The 16,468-nt window shown below is 32.3% G+C and overlaps 1 protein-coding gene across 7 annotated transcripts; it reads right to left on the bottom strand.

Annotated features, from left to right (window-relative positions):
- Positions 1–1,997: 1,997 nt before the first annotated feature.
- LOC110992473 (zinc finger MYM-type protein 3) lies at positions 1,998–16,001 on the bottom strand. 7 transcript variants are annotated; one of them, XM_045628503.1, is made up of 19 exons: positions 15,968–16,001; positions 14,369–15,221; positions 13,845–14,041; positions 13,336–13,495; positions 12,915–13,046; positions 12,523–12,657; positions 11,148–12,377; positions 10,235–10,511; positions 9,409–9,517; positions 8,899–8,998; positions 7,904–8,548; positions 7,581–7,745; positions 6,267–6,487; positions 5,408–5,618; positions 4,643–4,768; positions 4,322–4,443; positions 3,708–3,946; positions 3,013–3,188; positions 1,998–2,587 (listed from the first exon to the last, which is right to left on the bottom strand). In XM_045628503.1, exons 2-18 carry the CDS (start codon positions 15,171–15,173, stop codon positions 3,014–3,016), a joined length of 5,049 nt encoding a protein of 1,682 aa, XP_045484459.1. In that variant the 5' UTR covers positions 15,174–15,221; positions 15,968–16,001; the 3' UTR covers positions 1,998–2,587; position 3,013. The 7 variants fall into 7 exon arrangements, with proteins under 7 accessions (XP_045484459.1, XP_045484458.1, XP_045484457.1 ...); XM_045628502.1 differs by lacking the exon at positions 15,968–16,001 and adding an exon at positions 15,703–15,959; XM_045628501.1 differs by lacking the exon at positions 15,968–16,001 and adding an exon at positions 15,626–15,956.
- Positions 16,002–16,468: the final 467 nt, after the last annotated feature.

Genomic DNA, 16,468 nt, shown 5'->3' with positions numbered 1-16,468 from the left:
GTCTTAGGAGCTATGAAGTCAAGCCCAATCAATTGTATGAGAACCGAATGTGTAGAGCCACCATTAAACTTACGCCGACAATTTCTATCTGATAAATTCCTTTTCCGCTGTATGCAATTTAGTAACCATATCCTTACACCTAAACTGACATCCCTGACATATATAATCCACACTTCTCAATTTTGGAAAAACAAACGCACACCATGTTTGGTTACAAGTTACACAAGATTTACTTCTCTTAAGGCTCCTACTCACCAAGCGACTTCCAATCCTTTGTTCAAATATAGTTACGATTCCCTTTTAATCTCTCCTGATGTACATACAAGCATAGGTCTTGTTAAAATTAAGAAAAACCAAAAGTTAACATTTAATTATATTGTTGATACTAAGTGGCCACAATGGCATCGAATATTTACAGATGCATCTAAACATTCCAGTGATGGGTGTGTAGGTGTTGGTGTAATACATTCTAACTACAATATTGTCCAAAAAACTAAACTCCCTCCTGAATCCTCCGTGTTCACTGGCGAATGTATTGGCCTATTCAAAGCTATAGAATACATCCTTCTACTGAAACTTCAAAAAACTGTAATTTTTACAGATTCACTTAGTTCTTTAAATGCCCTGGCCCGGTTCCCATTTGGATCACATTATCAATTCCCTGTCATTTCCGAAATTAGAAACTTACTATTGAAATGTTTGAAAGAAAACTATTCCGTATCGTTTGCATGGATTCCTGGTCACTGTGGAATATCTGGAAACGAAAAAGCCGACCGTATTGCCAATGAGGCAGTGGATAGTGGAGATGTGGATATTTTTGGAAACTATGCGCATGACTTGATGGCTCTTTCTGGGATTTATCTCCGGAATTCCTGGACTGAATCCTGGAATCAAGATCGTTCAAAAGGTCGCCATTATCGTGCTATTCAACCTTCTATACCCATTAAGCCCTGGTTTTGGAGACTGAGATTCGGTAAAAGAGTTACAACAATACTGTCTCGTATGCGTCTGGGACACGTCTGCACCCCAGCTCACCTTGCTAAGTTTAATATTATTGACAACCCTACGTGCGAATGTGGATATGCTGAAGCTGATTTGAATCACATCATTTTTGTTTGTTCTCGGCGCGAACGGTCGGCTCTTATCGACGGTCTCATTTCCCTTCAAATTCCTTTCCCTTCATCCATATCCTGTTTACTTTCAACAATGGACCCACATATATATAAACTTTTAGCAGCTTTTATCTTAAGTAATGATATAAAAATTTAGATCCTATGAATGTGTATATATGTAAATATCTTTTCTTACACTCCTTTTATATCTATCTCTATAAGAATTGATCTTTTATTTTATAGATTATTTTCCTTTCCTTAATTCCGTTTCATCCGATACATTTATTTTTTTACCCGTTTCCCTGTTTTGACCCTGGGCCACAATGCACAAACCGTGCGGGCCATAATTAAAAAAAAAAAAAAAAAAAAATAAGATTTCTAAAGTAAAGTACATAATATAAGTAATATACATATACAAAATGAGTCTGGCAAGCGAAAGTTATGCTTGTCAAATCGCGGCAAATTTAAAAATAACTCTTCAACAATAACTTATTTCGTTTCTCTCATTTCTGAGCAATTAGCTCTTGCAAATAAAATTTGCTGGTACTATATGACATTTATTAGCAAGCAAAAATATCATAATAAAATACGGAGTAAACGAAAGTAAGATTACAAATCCCTTCATTGAATCTTTTGTGGAAAGTAATTCAAACGATTTTCAGTATTCAGTTTACTTTCCTTAGTATCAATTTGCTGATAAATGACAACAACTCCCATAAACTACAAAAAATATACATAATGACAATTTTATCAAAACTTTTTCCACATTTCTTACCAAATACATTTTTTAATATAAAATGAAGTGTAACCATAAACATATTTTTCTAATGTCAATATTATATTTTCAAGCAACTTAAATAATAGGTATATAAAAATAAAACACTGTTTTACAAGAATCTGTATTCTTTTTACATAGCACTAAAGTAACTTACACTAAATTATTATTATTATAATATGAAATCTTGACTCTTTATCTAAAAATCTATTCAATAAAAAATCTGTCCCATTATATTTAATTGATTTTATTACAAGTAGGTGTGCTATTTTTGCTATATATGGAATAATGTTAATTATAACAAACCTACAACTTACAATTTTGTAATATATATTACATACATGGAGAATTTTGATAAACAAAATTATGTAGTTGGTATTATCGCTTAGCGACAGTATAGTTAAAATAGAATCAAACTTACCTTGAATGATATTCTGTTCAAAACTGATGGTTAAAATGATATCATGAATCAAATAAAAGTCAATATTTAGCCCGCATAGAATAATAACACTTTAAAATTAGCAAATAGAAACATTTGATTTAAATTAATCTGTCCTTTTTGCTGTCTGATATACAAAATTTAAAAAATATACATTGTAATTTTCACAACAATATTCTGGCAACACAGTCAGTGAATCCGAAACGTAACATTGTACAAATCATCACGAATGTTCTCCTTCAAAACACTCGTAAGTATAATCTGAAACAATTTATAAACATTCTATTACTTAATTATACTATTTTTTTAATGTTATTTTGAATTACTAGTGGGTCGATCTGAAGAACTATTTATACATTTATGTTTATAATTAGTACTTTAACCACATGTTTTGTTATATGGTAATCTTTTCTTTGTCAGCAAATATAAGCACATACAAACCAAACCAAGTTCTTCATTGTAATTTCGGCTGTAACTTCTACTGGTTGTAGTTTGTTTCATAAAAAAATACAACCATTAAATATCTTTAATATTATAATTATTGCGATTTAAACATAATATTATTATTATGTTTAAATGTTCTGACTTACTATAATTTTGTTTGCTTTATCTTAGATTACTTTTTTTTATTGTAGTAAAGTAATTTAAAATGGTTATTTAAGAGAAGTGTTATCTAATTAGAATACCTTAGCTGGTGAGCAACGCAATATTTATCTCCTTGACCATTTTGACACGATGCAGCATCTTGGCAAGGGCGTGTCTGCTGAGAGGCTGCGTGGAGTACCACACGGGTGAGTCGGGCACGCACGATCTCTCTGGTTGAAGGTAGAACACGTCGTTCCGCGTGCGCACAGATTCGGGACTAAACAGAACATAAGGTATTAAAAAAATCCTTTTTTTGATGTGATGTCATCTATAGCCGCACGTAAAACCGATTTCTGGCGTGGCGACGCGTCGCCACGCTATATGATATACAGTCTAAATGCAGTAGTAAATTTCACATTAAAAATATTTAATGAAAATAATGTTTATTCAACAAATAGTCATCGTTATCTGGAAAAAAAATCGTAATATTTTATTTTATCATTATGACATATTTAGTTCCTATCACAATCTATTATTTTCTGCATATTACTTTTACAAAATAATGTCGATGTTTCACATCTGCCAGGCGTCCCGTGACAGCTCACATTTAATTTTATTTTCCAGTATATATATAATGTATTCGGTTGAATACATTACCAGACAATGTAACTTATGTAACAGAAAACCAAATTCGAACTGATAAAACAGTATTAATAAAGCTTTGTTCTTGTTATAAATTTTGATAAATAAATACATTTAATAAATCCCGTACCTCATTAAAAAGCGATAAGCTTACCATTTAGATATATAAAATTCGTAAAGTTTAACTGGACATCTGAGAGGGTTTTCCTCATTTTCCTGTTGTTCGTAGACCTTTTTCTTCCGAGAATTCGCTTCAAGTGCAGATTGGGGAGGGTAAAATCGTAAAAGCACATTTCTTGCTCCCGGTATTTTAGCTTGCCCCGGCTGATTGGGATTACGTTTCCAATGCTTCATTATATGAGAAAAGGATAGCTGCATGTGCTCGTCTACTGTCTGAAATGGGAAATTTAACAGTTATCAAATATAAAAATGTCAATTAATTGTATTTGGTGCTTTAATTTAAAATTTTAAAAATTAATATATATTTTTCATTTATGTATACTAAAGAAATAGCCAAAGATGGAATACATAATATGTATATACAAATTCGTAGTAATAAGTAGGTATTTTTTTTAGTATTAACGTTTCTAAAGGACAAATGGACAAGCTTATTGCAAGCAAAAAATTTATCCCTGATTTTCGATATAATATTTTTTTCTTTTTGACATAAATTAATAAATCTACTTAGAAATCAGTTACATAGGGACACAACACACATATTGGTATTAAAAAAAATACCAGTTTTAGAATTTATTAAACTAATCTTACCACTAAATTAAAATGTTTAGTATTGAAGAACATAAGCGTTGAGAGTAAAACGTGCGGTGAATGTGCGCCCAACTGTTTACTCTCCCAGAGATGTTCCTCCTCTACTCGCGTTACTATGTACTCTGAAATATTTAAAATGGAATTAATTATAAGTATTAAAAATAAAATGTATAAATAATCCAGAACCAGGCAGAAATTGTCAATACATTTCTGAACTGTAATAAAATCAGGTAAATGAGTGTCTTTCAAGACTCATCGACATTTTTTTTTATTTTACATTTTTATATTGATAATAAATAAAGTGCAAATTAACACACTTACGTGAATCATTATATAAAACAGAAAACTTTCTCGCTACTTCGTCCAAGCAATCGGTAAACTTTTCATAATACGGGTCCGTGAATATATTATCTATCCTACCGTTTTCAAACAAATATTGTTGAATACCTGTAAATAAATCATACAATAAATTATATTTAGGTAAAGCTAAAGTTTTGTTTTTATAAAATAATAAAGCAATTAGTTTAATATGAACTAAAGAAATGACATTATACTACGTGAAATTAAAGTAGTTATTACGAGAACTTAATTAAATACGAGCTATATATGTGGGAGCGTAAGTGTTTAAATAATTTTTTTAGGGATTTAAAATAATAATTAAAAAATGACTGTTGCTCAGCTCAATAACACAAGTAAAGCAGTGTTGGATTGTGACTTTAGCGTGCGACTACCATCCTTGAAGTCATAAGTTCGATTTCACACGGTGAAGAAGTGCATCGCGTTCAATAAATAAAATGCTACATATTTTAAATTATGTTTATTTTCAATCCCTGAAAAAAGTATTTAAATAATTACGTTACTTCTTACTTCGTATTTGACTAAGCCCTCCTGATATCTACCTTAAATAAATAGTTTTATTTAAATGGGAAATTTAAATTAATCAAAAAATGGATATGTGTCATCAATATTTTAATAAAATATTCTTTTCACCAATATAATAAAATATAATATAATATAATAAATATTTTTTTTTTCTTTTTTTTACATTCTCGGGGCATATTCGCCTCAAAGTACAAAATAACTCACCTAAAACCAAATAATATATAGTGTCAGGTGCGTACTCGCTGCCATTGGGTTTCCGGACTTCCTTGACGAACAGACATAAGGAATAGTTTAGTTCATCTGCCGTCAGTTGAAGTATTTCAGACTTGAAAGGTTTTCTTCTAATAGAACTCTTCTCGATTTCAGCATTCTTTGTCATCACCCATTGCTTCCACGCGTTAACACCAAATGTGTACTAAAATGTACATTTTGAATAAGAATCCATTTACCAAATAAATTATCTTATTCGAAAAACTAATTTGAAATTGTCTAATATTATAAGACAGAGAACAAATACTTTCTGTCTGATGTTATAGTTTCATTTAGTATATAGTATATGAAACACTAATATTTATTCATAACAATTTTGTTTTTCTAGTTCATTGTTCTGAGATTAAAAATACTAGAATAATAATTTATTTCAAGTTTTGTTTCACAGGAAAAACTTATATCTAATTGCGCTAGTTATATAAACAGAATTAGTCAGGTTTATCTGACGCTGAACTAGCTGTGAACCTGTATTTCAGCATACAGCGTCTAACCCCTTAAATATATTAGACAAAAACTCTAGCATTAAGTACATGACTCCTTGGCGAAACTTATATGTTGTAATTTACAATCAATTTACTATATTATAATACTACGAGCAAATAAATAAATTTAAATAGTATAATAATAATAATTTATTTATTTTTCTCCCTTAAACATTAACAATAATAATTCATAATACAGTGACAGTATTGGGAGACTGGTTTCCAAACTAGGTAAGAACCTGTAATATGGATAACCAGGTTTCCATTCCATAGCAAGTCATATACATAACAGAAAAGTATATGTAAGATACCTTAAGACACATATTAGCGTCGGGCTTCTCCGCGGGTTCCCTCGGGGGCTCCGGTGCCGGTGGGGCAGGTTCCCTCCTCCGTTTCGAAGAACGCGAAGGTCGCGGAGGTGGGGCCGGCGGGGCTCGCTTGCGAACCGGCTGCGCAGCCCTAAGGGCTGCAACGGCTCGCTGCTGTTCCAACACCATCATGTGATGGTGGTGCATGCCTTCGCCTTCTAAGCCTGTGGGTTGCCGGATAATGTTTTCCAAACCATCTTGTTTGTGGCAGCTGATTTTTACGCAGAATGTCACATACGCAGTTATTTTAGAGTTCATAAATTATAGCGCAAAAATGTACCACTCATACTACGATAGACGAAGCGGTAGCCATACTACTATGAATTTTCATGATTATATATTTTTTATAATTTTCATTATTAATTTAAAGATAAATCATTTTCCAACTTATACAAAAATTTTCAGCACAAGTGTTCATTTGATTTTAATATGATGATAATGATTTATGGTAGGTGTATTAGTATTAATAATATTTTTAAAGGCATTATGCCTTTCAGGTTAAGAGTCAAAATCGTGAGTTAGCCACTAATTATGACACTTGTACATCAAAAACGAATATTAAGGTTCGTATTCACATTGTATTGTACGAGTAATTGAAACTATTTACACGTTTTTGAAAAAAAAATGGTTTTAACACTTTAATCTGTATTTAAATTCCTTTAAACATTCTAAACGTTTTTTAAAACAGTTATTGTTGTAGTACAGATAATAATGTAATATTATTCTGACAAAGCAAAATACATACAAATTCTTATACCATTCATAGATCATAATTTGCAGAGGCAATAATCCTAATATTAAAGGCCCCAATTTATTTTAACAAAAGGCCTATACTTGCTCAATACAGCACGGATTAAAATAATAGTCATTAAACACGTCAGTAAAACACTTAACATCCATTGAAGCACGATCTCTATATTCATTTTACGAGTTGATAATAAAGAGCAATAAACTGTGTAAATATATATTCACTTCACGGGTTTATTTATTTTTTAAAAATTTCATATATTATGTATAACATATTTTGATAAATTTAGAGAAATTTACACGTGTTTTCCATATTTATTTCTGCCGGTTCTTATATATGTATAACATATTTTGATAATCTTAAAGAAATTTAAGTCATGTTTTCCTTTTTGCAAGTTTTCATATATGTATAACATATTTTGATAGATTTAAAGAAATTTAAGTAGTTTCTTCATATATTAGTAATATTTTATCAATTTAAATGTAAAACAAATTTAAGTAGTATTTTACCTGGCATGCCGGGATGTGAGCTCGGTGTAATAGTATTAGCTGTCATGGCGGACTCTAAATCAACGGGTTGTTCTTCATACTCCGTCGCCATTTTTAACGCCATTTGCAGCATGTCTTCACCGAACGCGTTATTCCCATCTATACCAGTCACTGGACTAAAACCTTCTGAAAACAAATTAAAACGGTTTTTTTCTCTCTTCATTCACGAAACATTCATCTTCATAACTAAATGTTTATTTATCTTGTAAACTCTACGATTAGACTTAACCATCGAAATATATATCGAATAACTAATAAAAATAATATATTTAAACTTAACTCACCGTTCTCCTCATCTGTATCTGAATCACTCTGATCCTTTTTCTTATCACCAGCCACCATTTCCGCCATCATCAGTATTTCGGCCTCAAACGGATCGGTCGGCATTTTATCGTGAATCTTATTGATTTCTTTCATGATACCCTTAGCCGAATTCCTCGTTGTCGGTATAAATACCGGAGTCGGTATCGGTAGAGGAATAGGTACTGGGACAGGGAATGGTAAAGACCACATAACACATGGAACAGGGACATATATCGGGACGGGGACCGGAATGAGCACTTTTCGTTCTAGACTAGAATCTGTTTGACATTCTTTAGTACAGGGATGAGGGCGGCAGGAAATACCCTTTGAAACCATCATAGGTTTTGCCATAGTACCTTTATTGGCTACTTCGTGGGGGGGCAGGGTTTTGACAATTACATGGTTGAATATTTTGGGGGGCGGCGGAGGGGGTGGAGTAGGAGGTTTGGGGGGCGGAGGTGGTGTTTTAGGAATGGCAGGTGGTTCCGGCTCTGGCGCCTGTATGTGTTGGAGACGTTTTGATTTCGCCCTTGTGGACGTGGGCACGAGAGGGGGGGTGGCTAAAGATTGTACGTTCGAAATTACGGGCATGCCCGATGTCGAACGGGTTTGGGATTTCGTTTGCGCTGTAAGGTAAGATTTCAAAATTAAATTATAAAATAAAATTACTATAAACACAATAGTGACTATCAACATTTCCTATTTTAAAATAACTAACTTACGTCATAATTAACTCGATTTTGTTATAAATATTTGTTTTTTATTTCAAATCTACATCATTATTTTCAAAGTTAATTGATTGATAAACCAAATTTGATATACTATTAGTTATTAGACGCGCCACCACTATATGTAGTCAACCATTCCAAAATGGCCGGCTACACACTCGCGAGAATTCTAGCAGTTTTTAGCAGCCACAACATCAAGAGCTCGTTGGCCTTATAAAATATAGTATAGGATAAAGAGTTATACATACCTGTAACTTTAGTAGTATAAGACCGCCTCGGTGTACCAGTGGGAACGGCTTGTGCATCACCATGTTCACTGATCATTGGTACAGCCTCCTTATATTGACCCTGTAATATTATTTTATTTTCAATATACTATAACGAGAAATATATATTTTTTAACGAAAACAAAGTTATCAATTTAATAATAATTAGATATAATGTCATCATTATTTTTTTCATAGGTGTGTTATAACAGTATTATTGGAAACAAATATTCCATGTTTTTAATAATATTTTTTCGTTCTAGTATCGAATAGAATTAATTCATATTATAAAATCAATATTCAATAATGTATATAAAATAAAAATAAAATACGTTTATTTTGGAACATAAGATCATCTAGGTATCACTTATTGGTCTTATGGGTCAACAGTCAACACAGATACTGATTTCCACATTTGCATCCCTGTTTTTTTTTAATAAGTTTAGTTGTTATCCAAGTAGAAATAATATTCAGATATTGTAAGGAACTTACCTGAAAACTTATAACACATTGGTATGTACAGAAATTTCGTACGGTAGCATCGGACATTGTCAAGTGATACTGCGCCAGCGCAACACGTTTGCACATGTCACACTTTTTCCTGAAATAATTCCATATTTAAAATTAGATATTAAATGACACTAACATATCTTAAGTTATTATTTTTTTAAATACAATCATTTAATTATCGAACTGTTATATATCTATTTACACTGACAATTTACAATTCCGGCAGATACATTTTTGCGCATGCGAGAAATTTAAGAAATTTATATCTTTACTAGCAGACTCGGCCAAGCGTTGCTGTGGCTAAGGTTTTTGTTATATTACAATATAGTAGTAAGCTAGTCAAGGGAAACTGTAGAACTGATGTGAAAGGTATGTGAAACTTTGGTACTTTTAACCACAGCGTCATCTGTTAGAATTGTATCAAATAATAAACAAATAATTTGCAATAAATTTAAATTGCGACTATAATTTGAGATTTAAACTATACTATCTCTCAAGTTGAATCGAACTGCACATGGTGTGCGAATTTTATTATAATCGGTTTAGTGGTTTAGGAGTCCATTGAGGACAAACATTGTGACACAAGATTTATATATATAAAGATAGGGGATTGTGGTGGCATGCATGGGCATTTTTTGCATACTACAGTAAATAGAATCGCCCCATGAGTGCACAGCTTAACTCTTAGCAACAGAGGTGAACTAATTTCCTATATTCTATTAAGTATTTACTTTAATACATATTTTTTTCCAATAATTAGAAACTTTTTACATGTTTTTTAGGATAAATTAAAAAAAAGTAAACAAACCTCCTTGAAGACACCGCATTCACCGACACCTCATACAAATTCAAACAGCTGAGTGAGCACATCATAATTGTTTGATTGTCCTGTGACCATTGGATCATGTCATAATTATATTTTTTCACTTTACACCAATTGCATGGTACTATATGTCGGGAATTACTTATATATATGTTGATACAAGACTTCGAACAGAAAGGGATGGGTGTAATGTCATCATATATCGTGAAATATTTCTTATTTTCATTTCGCTCAAAGTACTTTTTACACCAGCGGCACTGATCTGAAAATATAAATAATATTTATGTTTTTTGTCTATACAATACAAGAGGAATGATTTTGTCTGTAATTAATATACTACCTAAACTACTGACCATTGCAAAAGCTTAATACAAAGCATGTTATCACCCAGTATGAACTCACAGGAGAATTAAAAAATATATATTGTGAGCAGTATTGGCCCAGTGGCTCTTCAGCGAGCTACTCGCATACCTAAGGTCGTAGGTTCGATCCCCGGTTGTGTGCCAATGGATTTTCTTTCTATGTGCTCATTTAATATTTGTTCGAACAGTGAAGGAAAACATCGTAAGGAAACCGACATGTCTTAGACCCAAAAAGTCGACGACGTGTGTCAGGCACTGGAGGCAGATCACCTACTTGCCTATCAGATTTAAAAATGATCATGAAACAGATTCAGAAATCTGAGGCCAATACCTAAAAAAAAAGAGGTTGTAGCGCCACTTATTTATTTTATTTATATATTGTGAGCACCTTGAAATGGGATAATTTAAGATAGAACCCAGGAAATAAGGGTTCTAATTGAATTAATAGATGCTACAGCTAAAGCAAAAATAATTGTACTTTTGGAAGAGATTTCTATAAAAAAACCATACATAGGCTAAAAATAGAAAAAAAATACCTGGTAGGAAATTGTTGACAAACTTGAAGGCTGCAAAACAAGGATCAGAGCACAATCTCTGACAGGCAGTATTCGTATCTTCCACTTCAATTGTGGTCGCCTTTTCCAACGAACACACAGCACATTTAGCCCAAACCGGTAGAGGTGACACATTTTTACTCATCTGATCAAACTTTTCCATACAATGCTGACTGCAGAAATCCTTAAATTGGCCCTTATCTCCCACGGGAGCCAGAAATCCTTCATGACCCACCGATATGTCCCGCTGACAGTAGCAACATATCTTTAAACCTTTCTTAAACTCCTCCAAGCACCGTGAATTACAAAACTGACGTATATCATAACCGAACCTAACACAATACTTTCCTAAACTCGTAGGAGGAACCGAACTTTTACAATACGCACATTTCGATCCAATTTTATTCTGATATCGACCTAAACACACTTTATTACAGAAGTCCATCGTTTCCCAAGTCAACATTTTGTCGTTTAGTATTTTAAAACAATTCCTGCATATTCTGAGGAACGTTCTATCTCTCTCTTCTCTAGCGGTCTGTAACGAAGCCGGAGTTTTGGCCTGTATTTTGTATGCCTCACCTAAATATTTGTCCGTTGCATTACTGATAACTTTTAACTTTAAGAGTGGGGGGTTAGTGCGTGTTACTTGTGCCGTTTTACTGATGGAATATCTTCCATTCTCTAGTTTGTTGAAGTCCTTGAAGCATTGTGACGAACACAAATACATCGCTTCCCCATACCGAGTAGCCGAAAACTCGCAAGTTCCAACAGTTTGACAATTTATGCATTCGACATTCTCAGTTTTTTTCTCATCCAACAATATTTTCTGTCTCTTAAATGAATATTTTTCTACTTCGTCAGCCATCATACTGTGTAGGCATTTCAAGGAGCAATAGTACGTGTCCTCTCCTTCATACTTGTAGTAGAAATAGCAAATTTTTTGTTCCTCACATTCCGAACAAGTATATTCTTTTGGGACTATTTCATCTATGAGAAATTTGTCCTGTATTATGCATACGGAAGCTTCGTTAAATGATTGTTGAAAAGATCGTACACAGGATTTCGAACAAAAATATTGTTGTTTATCATCAACTATGGCTAGATAACTGCACATGTGCTCTTCATCACATACACTGCAGGTGGTATTCACTGCAGAAGATACTTCTTGAACTGTCAGAGCTTGACCATCCGAGCCATCTTGTTCTTCATTTTCTGTAAAAAATATATTTAAATGGTTATATAGTTACAATAATTATTTATTTTAATAAGAAATTTTGAAAACAATAAATAAAGGGAAAAGTACTACTGTCTGTCTCACTTATAGTAAACCAAACAAAAATATGTTAAGAATAAATACCTGCAGCGATTTCATTTCCATCAACTGTAGCTTCTACCGTTTCTGCTGTATCGTTGTTTTGAGAGGTTTCTTCGCACGTTTCAGAGTTACTTTCGGGACCACGTTCTTGTTTGGGTTGAGTCGCCATTGCTTCTGCTTAAAGGTTGTAAATTGAATTGTGAATTTGTTTTTGCATGCTCTATCAATTTCATAATAATATTTACTAGCCTAGACAATAATGTTTCACTCCTAGCGTATATTTAAATCGTTTAACAGATTAGACAAATGTGGGTAGGGGAAAATAAACCTTCTGTGGACATACTACAATGTATATGTAATTAAATAGATTTTCTTAAATTTAACTCTTTTACAAATTACCTTTGGAAAAAATAAAGCCAAAAAAAAAAAATTACCTTCAGCCTGCCTACGCTTTTCTGCTAATGCTTTTTCTGCCTCCTGTTTGTCTGCCTCAGAAATTTCTCTCTCAGTGTCAGGCAGCAAGCACACCTCTTCATCTGCACCTGGTTCAGCATGATCCGAATCATCTAATATAAAAAAAAGACAACCAATATATACTGAGAAGTGTTTAATCTAAAAACTAAGATACAAGTTACATATTAATGAAGTAAAGTTAAAAAATATATTTTTTTAAGTATTTCTATTTACTTTCACTAGATATTTAAAAACATCATACTATATTTGTTTATTTTAATACAAAAAGTAACTACATTTCCATTAGAAATTTGTGATTAATTAAACTAAGTCAGCATTTCGGAAAGATAATCAAGTATATATCTATAAGAAATTTTTATTTTTTCACCCAATTAAACTCACCAGGTTGGTGATCATCTTCACCGTCAACAGTCTCAATATGATTATCAACATTGTGATCATCATCATCATCAATGTTTACAGATGCATCAACAGTTTGTGTACTTGTTTCAGCTGGAGGATCATTGGTGTCCTTTAACAAGGCATCGAAGGGATCTAGTGCCTAAAATTATAAACAATTAATATGCTTCCTTGGTCCTCCAAGCAGCACTGACTTAAATTCATCTATATCATCTTAGCTTATCTTATATAGGATAAATGTATTATGTAGGCAAAAAAAATGTACATTCACTTGGACAAAGGACAGATGCAATCCTGCATCATAATTTTTTTGTACAAGATAAACTTTATAATAACTGTTTTACTATATATAGTAGACCTATAAGCCATAAAACTACAACTTTTTTTTTAAAATAGGGGGGGGGGCGCAAACGAAAATTTTTTGATCTATTTTTGAAGTTCAAACCTAGGGTAAAATTTAACTCTTAAATAAGCCATAAATAACACTTTACCTCTGTATGGTCATCCTGTGAGTCATCTATGGAAACATTTGGTGCTGTTTCAAATTGTGGCTTCTGGACCTTATCTTGGCTGGTTTCCGACACTTCTGTTAGTGAATCTTGATTAGTCTCATCTATATCTTGATTAGTGTCTTCTGTACTTGGACCAGCGGACTCTAAATCTTTTACAGATATTTCGTTGACTATTTCTATAAAATTAACATATAGATTTAATAGATAATGTTGCATACAGCAATGTGTATTTCTATCTGTTTATATTGCCAAAAGAAATGATATATAATTTATTTTAACATAAATACCAATTATATTTTCTAAAATATTTAGTGTATACACTTTGTATAATGTGATCAATTATTTACAGCTTGAATCCTGCACATTTATTTTTAACTAATTGCATTTTAAATTAAAATACAAGGGTAAAACAGGTGGAGTAAAATTTTATAAAGGTAAAGTTATGTGTTTAACACTGAATTAATTTAAATATCTTAAAGGAAATGAAACCTATATTTGCTTACCTTTAAATATATCTTTATCACTTTCATCTACATTTTGTTCACTATCAACTTTATTAATGTCACTTTCATCAGTAATTTTTGACTCTTCACTTACTTGCCTTTCAGATTCTGACTCTACATTTTGTATATTTTCACATATGCTGGGTGAATTAACAGCTTCTATTGAAATAGGTTCTTCATTGGGAATTGATGCTTCTTTAGGAATAGGGTCTTCACCTTTATCAACAATAACCTTAGGTTCATCAGGTTTTGATTCGCTATTACTGATCTGTTCAGAAATCTGGTCTTCACCAGCAATGGGGTCAGAACTTTGACTATCACCAGTACAAATTGGTTCAGAATTATGACTATCATCACTCTTGATGCTTCCATCACATTTGTTAGCTAAAACCTTTTGAAAATCATCACTCTGGATGTGTTCATCACATTTGTTAGCTACATCATTTCTACAATCATCACTCTCATTTAGTTCATCAAGTTTGTTGGGTACAGGACTTAAAATATCATCACTCTCAATGAGTTCCTCACTTGTTTTGGGCACAGTAGTCTGAATATTATCACTTTTCACAACGTCATTACATTTATTGTCTACAATACTTTGACTATCAGTACTGTCATTTGATTCATTACTTTTGCTATTAGGTTCATTATTTTCTAATTCACTAACAGTATGAGTTTTATCATCACTTTTTTCAGGTTCAGGATTGGTTTCTTTTTCCAGGTCATCTACCTTTTGTGTTTCCTCAGATGAAGCATTCTTCTCCACCTCAGAGGAACTTTCGGCAATACCTTCCTTTTCATCCATTATACACCTGTTTTAGACATATAATTCTCAATGCCACATCTCCTGCATCTGCAAAAATATAAAACTTTTACATACCTGTACCGCACCCGCCGGGTTTGTAGGTTATGTTAAAATTTAAAAGAATATAATTATTTGTTTAGGCTTACAAGATATTGCAGTTTCTTTAAATTTATATATATGGTTTCAGATGTAATAGGCAAACCTTCTAATACAAATGCCTATTTTGTGATTGTTGTTGAATTTATGATACAAATCCCGCGCTTATTGGCCATATAAAAAAATATGTGAAATTTTACTATTTAATAAGGCGACATAAAAAATATGTTTTGATAAGTTTATAATTTTACAGTGTATACAATAAAATAAATAAACTAATGTTTAAGAGTTTTATGATTCGAGTTCGGTGCTGTCATTGTTAGTATCATTCTATATAGTAAATCAAAGTCCAATACATTAACATTAAAATAATTATCCACAGGAGAGATATTATAATACCGTATGTGATAATATTTATATCGGATTTACTTACGAATACACAATAATTTAAACAAATTACCAAGCACAACAAACTTCCACCATTTTGGTTTCGAGTAGTACAAGCAGAATTGCGGATATGAAAGGAGCTGTCAAATCATTTTTTTATTTATGTTGAGGCTATTTAGTTTAATTTATTTATTAAATTGCGGTTTCAATATAAACTTATCTATATTTACATTTAAGATATGTCAAATAAGAGAAATCAATGGATCTCAAAATAGTCTCATTTTGTGAAATCATTAATCAATTTTGCTCACTTTTTGTTGGTAAAACTGACGCTTGGCATTACTAGAGACGAGCCCTGACGACTTTCAATTATCGATAAACATTTGACATATCACATTTTGTATGGGTTATCACGGCTATAATATATTTATGTTTACTACATGTTTACCTGAAATTACTATGTTTGTATGAATTTTTCTTATTCAGATTCAGATTGAGGAAAAATAAAAATTGGTTGCCTGTAAAGTCGGTATACGGGCGAAAGTTTTACGTGACAACGACTTTGAGTGGTAAAATAATTTTAATGTTTTTATGTCTGTCTCTCTCGCTCTTAGGCGGGCTAACCATGCCCGAGTGGAAGGGACGCGTGCCTCTCACTCGCTCTCATTGTGAGCGCATAACGTGAGTGAAGCGTAACGCAGTTTCTTGAAGTGTCACCCGGCAAACCAATTTATAAGACGTTGTCACGTCAATAACGACATAAGTGATGTCATTATTTATTGCCACGATAATATTTAATATAGCCATCACGT

This window comes from Pieris rapae, chromosome 6 (genome assembly GCF_905147795.1).
Source record: "Pieris rapae chromosome 6, ilPieRapa1.1, whole genome shotgun sequence".
In the NCBI taxonomy this organism is placed as follows: Eukaryota; Metazoa; Arthropoda; class Insecta; order Lepidoptera; family Pieridae; genus Pieris; species Pieris rapae.
Note: the sequence above shows the minus strand (reverse complement) of the source record. Positions and strands in the feature narration are given on the sequence as shown.

What these genes read in the sequence shown, in the direction of transcription:
- LOC110992473 (XM_045628503.1), bottom strand. Translation starts at nt 15,173, where the DNA reads ATGGATGAAAAGGAAGGTATTGCCGAAAGTTCCTCTGAGGTGGAGAAG. An exon ending in AAAGCGTAGGCAGGCTGAAG is followed by an intron (nt 12,658 to 12,914) that starts GTAATTTTTTTT and finishes ACAACCTTTAAG; the next exon opens with CAGAAGCAATGGCGACTCAA. An exon ending in CTCACATCCCGGCATGCCAG is followed by an intron (nt 6,488 to 7,580) that starts GTAAAATACTAC and finishes GGCAACCCACAG; the next exon opens with GCTTAGAAGGCGAAGGCATG.